This window comes from Octopus sinensis, linkage group LG21 (genome assembly GCF_006345805.1).
Source record: "Octopus sinensis linkage group LG21, ASM634580v1, whole genome shotgun sequence".
Classification (NCBI taxonomy): domain Eukaryota; kingdom Metazoa; phylum Mollusca; class Cephalopoda; order Octopoda; family Octopodidae; genus Octopus; species Octopus sinensis.
Genome location: NC_043017.1, coordinates 5,090,242 through 5,100,241, shown reverse-complemented (window position 1 = coordinate 5,100,241; position 10,000 = coordinate 5,090,242). Strand labels below are relative to the sequence as shown.

The 10,000-nt window shown below is 35.9% G+C and overlaps 1 protein-coding gene across 7 annotated transcripts in view; it reads right to left on the bottom strand.

The window, feature by feature from the left end:
- Positions 1 to 10,000, bottom strand: part of LOC115222966 (ras GTPase-activating protein nGAP) — a 479,655-nt gene that overhangs the window by 280,041 nt on the left and 189,614 nt on the right. The window contains exon 1 of one of the 7 annotated variants that reach the window (XM_029793381.2): positions 405 to 484. The exons of the other annotated variants lie outside the window; for them this stretch is intronic. Within the exon in view, the coding sequence (XP_029649241.1) occupies positions 405 to 469 (65 nt within the window). The 5' untranslated portion in view covers positions 470 to 484. Of the gene's footprint in view, positions 1 to 404; positions 485 to 10,000 lie in introns of those variants that run through there. 7 annotated transcript variants of the gene reach the window in all.

The window sequence follows — 10,000 nt, the reverse complement described above, 5'->3', positions numbered from 1 at the left end:
TTTTAGTGTTTCCTCTTTCTCTCCCCCTTATATACACGTACACATGTGTATATATGTATATGTAATAACATTTTGATAATTTCAATAAATTTATGTAACAGCCACACAGAATCACACTTAGGTGAACAGAAGTGTGTGTGTGTGTGTGTGTGTGCGTGTGTGCGTGTGTGTGTGTACATATATATATATATATGTACATATTCCTTTTGAGAGGAATCTATATCCTCACAATAATATCATCATCATCATCATCATATATATATATATATGTATGTATATATAAAGACATATATGGGCAAAAATGGAATAAAAATTCTAGAAATAGCAACAAAAAAACTACAACAAAAAAAAACAATCAGCAATAACGAAAACATGTAACAACAACAACAACAAGACCAACTTACGTTAAGAGCCAATCAAGATTGGCAACTCTATGAATAGAATAGATAAGATCGAGGTAGCAAGACATGTTGTTAGGAGACTGGCTTTGGTAAAATGATAGAAAGGAACTGAAGACTTTGCCGTGTCATACTTGGGTCTGCAAGGCCGCAGGAGGGGGGGCAAAGGAGGGAAATTAATTCAATGATTAATAATAATGATGATGATGATGGTGGTGGTGGTGGTGGTGGTAATAATAATAATGATAATAATAATGATGATAGTAATTGGCCACTTATAAGCCCTTCACCACCACCGGTGCCATACGATGCGCACCCCTATGAGAAGCCAATTATGACGAAGTGATGTTTAAGATTAATGTGGATGTAAGCTGCTTCAGGTACTTTACTGTGGGTTAATTAGTATGTGTACGTATGTGTGTATAGGTGTGTGGGTGTGAGAGAGAGGGAGAAAAAGTGAGAGCAGGAGAGAGGGAGGGGGTGTAAGAGTGTATGCTATAAAGTAGGCAAGAGTATATACTTAGTCATTTTTTGAAATGATAATAATAATGATAATAACGATGATGATGATGATGATGATGATGATAACAATCCTTTCTACTGGAAACACAAGGATTCAAATTTTGGGGGAAGGGATTAAGTCGATTACATTGACCCCAGTGCATAACTGCTACTTATTTAAGCGACCCTGAAAGGATGAAAGTGGACCGCAGCAGAATGTAAAGAATGTAAAGACGGACAAAATGCCGCCAAGCATTTTGCCCAGTGTAATAATAATAATGAGGAGAAGAAGAAGAAGAAGAGTGGTTTCAAATTTTGGCACAAGGCCAGCAATTTCAAGGAAAGGGTTCAGTTAATTACATTGACCCCATACTATAGGTACAAGGCCTGAAATGTTGAGGAAAGGGGACTAGTTGATTACATCGACCCCAGTGTTTCACTGGTACTTAATTTATTGACTCTGAAAACATGAAAGGCAAAGTCGATCCCAGCAGAAAAAAATCTAACAATAATAATAATGATAAGTAGAAGATTATGAAGCGTAATTCTTTCTACAATAGGCACATGACCTAAAATTTTGGTGGGAGGGAGCCAATTGATTTGATTGAACCAGTACACAACTGGTACTTAATTTATTAATGCCGAAAGGATGAAAGGCAAAGTCGACCTTTCATCCTTTCGGGGTAGAGAAATTAAGTACCAGTTGCATACAACGGTTTCAAATTTTGATATAAAACCAGCAACTTCAGGGCAGGACAGGACAGTCAATTACATCGACCCCCAGCAATCAACTGGTACATAGTTTATCAACCTGCAAAGGGATGAGAGGCAGAGATCATCCCTTTAAACTCAGAATGTACAGACAGACTAAATGCCCGTTAAGCATTTTACCTGGTGTGTTAATGATTCTGACAGCTCACTGTTTTTAATAATAATGATTTTTTTGTCTTTATATAACTCTATTTGAGTTTTGCAAAACATCTGGTGTGTTTATTTTAGTAGCTTATCAATGTATACAGCAAGTTTCTTTGCCCTAAGCATCAGGGAAGCACTCAGCAAAAATGGAAACAATATTAAAGAAAAACAAATAATAATGATGACAATAATAATAATAATAATAATAATAATAATAATAATAATAATAAATTGGTATAAAAGATGGGCTACAGCAAATATTCTGCTCAGTACCACAGATTTGCTTGTCAGTTGTTTGACCTTAACCAGTTGAGCATGTCCCTTAGTGGCCCACGGTATGTGCATCTCTGATCACGAGCAGAAGTAGTGGGGGAGCATCATAGCCATGTGTTGAGAGGGATTCTTTGGGGTTTGAATAATTCACCTCTGGAAACATGGGTGGTTCGTTCAACATCCTTAAACAACCCTTATTAGGGACCTTTTGAGCGGGATGGGCTACTCGACCAGAAGAAAATCCTAACTGGGCCCCACCTACAAGGTCATGTGCTGTTTATCTTGATATGAGATCACCATGTCGCGCACATATGGTTGTGATGCATGTGCCTAGTGTACCCTTATCAGACGGGTAGTCATGATGGGTATACTGGGCTTCGTATATTTTACCCCAGTGTCACTTTGATGGCATGCACTGCTCTCTCACTCAATAATAATAATAATAATAATAATAATAATAATAATAATAACAGTTGACCTCAGCAGAACTTGAACCACCAGCGTGCTAACGATTCCGCCAGCTTGCCGCTTTATCAACAGCTATAATAATTCTTTCTAACTTTGACAATAATGCTTGAAATTTTGAGGGGAGGGGGATTATTCAATTACATTGGTCCCAATACTCAACTGGTACTCATTTTGTCAACCCCCCAAAGGATGAAAGGCAAAGTTCACCTCGGCAGAGTTTGAACTTATACACACACACACACACACACACACACACACACACGTGTGTGACAGGCTTCTTTCAGTTTCCATCTATTAAATCTATTCACAAGGATCTAGTCAACCTGAGAGTATAGCAAAAGACATTTTATTTGTCCAAGGAGCCACACAGGGGAATTGAACCCAAACCACCAGGTTGGAAATCAAACTTCTTAACCACACTGCCATGTTTCACAAATACCAAAATGCTCCACTGATTTGTACCCCCCCCCCCGCCGGCCCTGCGCCAAACAAAAAAAAAACCTATCAAAAATAATCCCAGTGCAGCAATGTCTAAAGTAGGAATGCTGAACAGCAGTAAAAAATCAATCATGTGAGTATTTATTGATAGAAATTGGTCTATTAGAGATCAATAGATCTATAAAGAATCAATATTTTCTATATTGCAGATCTAAACAAGAGTTTGTATCTGAAATCATTACAATAACACATTCAAAAGTTTCTGCTTGCAGAAATATTCATTTAAACATCCCCAAATTCTACACAATTGGTTCGTATCAAATATCAATCAGAAATTTGGTTAATATTTGATACATACATACATACATACATACATACATGCATACATACATATACTCTTTACTCTTTTACTCTTTTACTTGTTTCAGTCATTTGACTGCGGCCATGCTGGAGCACTGCCTTTAATCAAGCAACTCGACCCCAGGACTTATTCTTTTGTAAGCCCAGTACTTATTCTATCGGTCTCTTTTGCTGAACCGCTAAGTAACGGGGACATAAACACACCAGCATCGGTTGTCAAGCAATGCTAGGGGGACAAACACAGACACACAAACACACACACGCATATATATATATATATATATATATATATATATATATATATAAATATATATATATATATATATATATATACGACGGGCTTCTTTCAGTTTCCGTCTACCAAATCCACTCACAAGGCTTTGGTCGGCCCGAGGCTATAGTAGAAGACACTTGCCCAAGGTGCCACGCAGGGGACTGAACCCGGAACCATGTGGTTGGTATATATATACATATATATATAAAACATATACATACAATATTAGATATGTACATATATACACAAGAGTACTACATGAGTACCTATATCACTAATGATAGAAGTCAAAAAATACTTCTGTACCACCAAATAGTCACAAATCTATTACAGACAAGATAGGAAAAAATATCAGTGAACAATAATAATGTCTTACATCAAATGGGTCAGAACAAGTAAATGCTGGTCAACTCGGTACCGGTTTCGCTAATCTATCATTAGCGATATAGGTACTCATGTACTACCCTTGTGTATATATGTACATATCTAATATTGTATGTATATATTTTATTAATTTGCCTGTACGGCTGATAATTCGCTCAGGGAGATTCAGCGTGAAGTGGAATGTGGCAAGGCTGTCCCTTTGAATTACAGGTGCGACTCATTTTTGCCAGCTGAGTAAACTTTCTACTATAGGCACAAGGCCTGAAATTTGGGGAGAGGGGACTAGTTGACTACATTGACCCCAGTGTTTCACTGGTACTTAATTGACTGACCCCCAAAAGGTTAAAAGGCAAAGTTGACTACAATAAGATTTGAACCAAGAACATAAAGACAGATAAAATATCACTAAGTATTTTGCCTGGCATGCTAATGATTCTACCTGCTCGCTGCCTTTGTCATAATAATAATAATATAATAATAATAATAATAATAATAATAATAATAATAATGATAATAATGGTTTCAAATTTTAGCACAAGGCCAGCAATTTCGTGGGAGGGGACAAGTAGATTACATCAACCCCAGTGCTTGGCTGGTATTTATTTTATCGACCCAGAAAAGATGAAAGGCAAAGTCAACCACGCCAGAGTTTGAGCTCAGAACCCGAAGACAGATGAAATGCCGCTATGCATTTTGCCTGGTATTTTAATGATTCTGCCAGCTCACCACCTTTGTAGTAGTAGTAGTAGTAGTATTAAAGTGCCAAATAATGTACCAAAAAGAGGTGTTAAACCCCAACAAAAATGGAAACATTGCCATTATTAAACGAAGATGATGATGATTTATTTCCAGATGAGTCAGCGTAATTAGATGACAAAATATAAATAAAATATAAACTTCCAGAATGTTCCAATATTAATATGTCCAATACCACCACCCCAACCTCCCCCACCCGCCCACACACCTCTATTATTCTAATTCTTCTAGATGAGATCTTCGTTGCCAATATGATATTAAAAATATTACTAATTAGCATTTAATATTTAAGAGTACGAGTCCCACCTCTTTTTTCTGTCTTTTATTTCGTTATCTTATCTCTTGATTAAACGAGGATAAATGGTATCGTCACTCATCAGTAAATTAGTAAACAGCCTTATTCTCAAAAGACGAGATATGAACAAACCCCCCCACAAAAAAAAAATATATATATATATATATATATATATATATATATCCACACATACACATACATATATACACACATACACACATAAAGCAAAATAATGAAAGAAACAACAGCATTTCTCTCGCATTTAAAATATTTTGGTAACCTTCCTTCTAACCATTATTTAACCATTGGTAACCATGGGAACCGTATTGCTGTTTATTATTGCACTTGCTCTCTAATAACGAAGGTTATCAACAGGAACTTGTTTCAAAATGCTGATGAAGGTGATGACGATGATGATCATGGTGATGATGATGGTTGTGATGATGATGATGGTGGTGGTGGTGGTGGTATATTGGTGCCACCATCACCGCCGCCCTCTCCTGCATATTGTCTTTTTAATCCATTTAGAATGAAAATAATATTTTATTCACTGTTGCCACCGAATAGATTTGAAAATGAATGGGGAGCCGGGGGTGGGGGTCTCCTGTGTGCGTGTGCATATCTGCATTTCAGTGCATATATGCATGTATATTTCTCTATGCACATGCATTTGTGTGCATGTATATATATATATAATATATATATATATGTATGTATGTGTCTATATATATATATATGTCTATGTATATATATATATATGTATGTATGTATGTATGTATGTATATATATATATATATGTATGTATGTATGTATGTATGTATGTATATGGATGTATTTGTTATGCGTAATATCACGTGAAAGCTAATATATTAAATGTCAAGATACACTCTCTAAAGTTATCTGCAAGAGTTTGACCCTTAACTATTGGAGGTCAACAGAAACCAATGAGTATATTTCTAACCTTTGACTTTATAGTATTAACTCTAAATAAAATTCTTTTTTTTATGCTGTCCCTTTTGGATTAAATAAATAAATAAATAAATAAATAGGCGCAGGCATGGCTGTGTGGTAAGAAGGTTGCTTCCCAACCACATGGTTTTGAGTTCAGTCCTACTGCGTGGTACCTTGCGCAAGTGTCTTTTACTACAGCCTCGAACCAACCAAAGCCTTGTGAGTGGATTTGGTAGATGGAAACTGGAAGAATCCCATTGCATATATATATATATAGAAGATTTTTTTTCTACAGAATGAAGAGCAAGCCTTCTTCTCTCATACTTTCAATTTTGGTCAACTTGCACCGCAGGGTCTTGGAGGAGATAGTGTTAGTTGAAGGCTACCTAACCTGCCACACACACACAGACAACTTCAGCTTTATATATACAGATATAAAATTTGCACACCACTTCAAACAATCTATACATATATCATTATACACACACATATACGCATGGGCTTCCACAAAGTTTCCATCTATCAAATCCACTCATAAGACATTGATTGACCCAGGGCTATAGTAGAAAGAAATATGCCCAAGGTGCTGTACAGTGAGACCGAATTTCAGACTACATCGTTCCAAAACAAGCTTCTTAACCACCCGGTCATGCTAGATTTTGAAAGACATTTTCGTCTGGTGCTTCTACAACATCTCTCTTATCCTCCGCTGTCTCTCCCCCATCACAGACCCATTAATTACAAGCTAAAATGATTGGAAGAGATTTAATTAATGCTGTTAATGAACTGCTAAATCAAAGCTTTCAAAAACAAGACATGTGACCTAGTTCCATTGTAAATTCTGACAAATTCCATTCCGTTTCTCTCTTCCTGCCCACATTAATGTCTCTTCTATGTCTGAAATATATTCTATCAATCTCAGAAGAAAAGACAATATCGATTCCAGTAGGATTAGAACTTAGAATACAAAGGCATGTTCCTCCCCCACTTCCTGCTCTCTCTTTACTCACCTTCTTGTACCTTAAGAGTATGTCCTCATCTCTACCATCCTTTCTCCTACTGGGGTACCCATGTATTTCTTCTACAGCAAGACACTCACCCTTGTCCCTTTATCTTACTTTAGTCTCTCTCAACACCTGGCACAATTCCATTTCCTATTCTGCACTCCCTACTTTTTGAAGGGTCTAGCATGTTACTTGGTAACCCACTAGTGCTGGTGCTCTAACAACAAAAAGCAACCAGTACACTCTGTAGTAGGTGGTGCTAGGAAGGATATTCAGCTGGAGGGATCTTGCAAAAGCAGGCAATGGAAACCAAAACAGCCCTTAGGCTAGTCAGATCCTGTTGAAGCATTCAACTCACTCCAGCATAGAACACGGCAATCACAGTGATGATCCTTACCAATTTATGGATCTATATCAATGTATGAAACCATTATATATAAACATACGTAACTACATGTGGATTGTTGGCGATTTTTTGCCTCTGTCTTCCTCCTCTTTTGGACTTTGCTCTGTCTCCTGTTCCTGAAGAAGAGCTTTGCTCGAAACATAAAACACCCATTCTTTCCTTCCCTGAGTGTCTTATTAATACTTTGAATGTACCATGTCCTCGCATTGTTGTTTTTTTTCTATTCCTTTGAGATATATATATATATATATATATATATATATATATATATAAAAATTAATTAAGGGTAGAAATTGATATTAGTCAATTAAAACCAGTGGACTAGCATATTAAAAAGAATACGAAGATTAAAATATATATATATACCAATTAAGGACTGAACATGAAAAGTGGACAGTCAACATGCTAGATATAGACGTCAAATCGCCATTCTCCACAAAGATTATGTTCTCAAATAAAATAAAATTCAGCTGAATTGTGCTGAATTTTATTTTATTTGAGAACATAATCTTTGTGGAGAATGGCGATTTGACGTCTATATCTAGCATGTTGACTGTCCACTTTTCGTGTTCAGTCCTTAATTGGTATATATATATATATATGATAATAGTAGAGAATGTAATTCCAAAGAGCATTAGTATGTTATGAGGATTTTTATGCTTTGACATCAGACTATTTTCTGTTGTCAATATAGAGTGAAGGCTTATGATTTCATTAACAATATGACAGACTCTCCCGTCGAAGATGTATGAGTGTTCAGCTGGTTTGCTGAACGACCTACATAAAGGATTTGTTTATGGTGATCAAACTCCGTCCGTGAAATTGACATTTTCTGAACAGGTGCATGGTGTACCGTGGCTCAAGTGCCAAAGTGATCGCAGAGGAACATGAGATGAAGTGTTTTGCTCAAGAACACAACGCACCATCTGGCCTAGGAACTGAAACCACCATCTCGTGACATGTGTATGTATGTGTGTGTGTATATATATATATATATATATATATTATATATATATAAGGGTAAATAATTATTAATTTTAAAAAAAACCAACAATTATTTACGGGTAGATTTTGTTTTTTTCGTAAACTCTCCCTATATATATATATATATATACATATATATATATATATATACACACACATATATATATATACACATATACATACACACACACATATATATACATATTTATACACACACACACACACACACGCACATATATACATAGATATATATATATAGATAGATATATAGTCAATTCAAATAACCAAATAGTTCAAATAAATGTGGATATGCATAAGAAATGTTAAGTAGTAGTAGTAGTAGTAGTAGTGGTGGTGGTGGTGGTGGTGGTAGTATTTATAAGGGGGAGAAGTGGCAGAATCATTTGAACATCAGATAGAAAGTGCTGTGCTATTTGTTTTGAATCTCTGCAATTTGAGTTCAAATCTGGGTCAGTTTTTGCCTTTCATCAGAATTATGGAAATTTAGTGCAGCACTTTTTCTCATTATTTTTTTCTGATTTTTGCCCAGTTAAAAAATAAAAGGTTTTGCTTCTGTGTTCTTCTGTTCTCTCTGTCAGTCTGTCTGTCTCTCTCTCTCCCACTTGCCCACTTGCTCTCTCTCATACACAAACAGTTAATTACTGTCTCTTTCTCTCTCACACACACACACCCATACAGTTAATTACTATCAGTTTCTCTGATCTCTCAATCTCTCTCTATTACCAGCTATAACACGAGAGAAAGATAGATAGAGAGAGAGAGAAAGAGAGAGAGAGCGAAAGTGAGTGCATGAGAGAGATAATGAGAAAGGGAAAGAGAGAACGTGAAAGAGAGATAATAAGAAAGCAAAAAAGAGAGAGAGAGATAAGAGATGCATAAAGCTGCATTACTGTCATCATACCACCAGACTGATGGTTTACATCCCAATAAAGTCTTTACATTGATAACTGGTGTTTGTTTGGCTATCTTCCAGGATATGAGAAAGTATCTTTTATATTGTTATGGACACACATGCACACACACACACACATACACATGTGTTTGTGAATGTATGCATATAAACATAAATATACTGTAATAACATGTTTACAAATATATGCTGCCAGCCGCAGAGATAAAAACCAGATGCAATTTTAACAATATGGTTTAGGAAAAACACCTCAGGGGAACATTCTGCATATTAAACAGAATTAGAGTAGGGTATTACATACAGTGAGTTGAAAAATTTCGATTAACTGACCTTACTGGAGTTATTATCTACTTCGCTTGGTTTTTAGATTCCAAATAACCCTAGAGGGAGTTTTTATCTATTAATTACTAGGATTATCTCAATTGATCAAAGTTTTTCAACCTACAACATTGCATATGAAACCTTACCATGGAAGAAACTTTAACTGTTTACACACACACACACACACACACACACACACACACACACCGTGTATACTGTGTTCTGTTCCTGTGATTATTTTATTTTATTATCCTGTTCTGTAAGGTTTATTTTTGATAGCTCTAACTACAGCTACAGAGAAGTCCCATTAACAGGTGTTCAAAACCACAATAAAGTTTAGT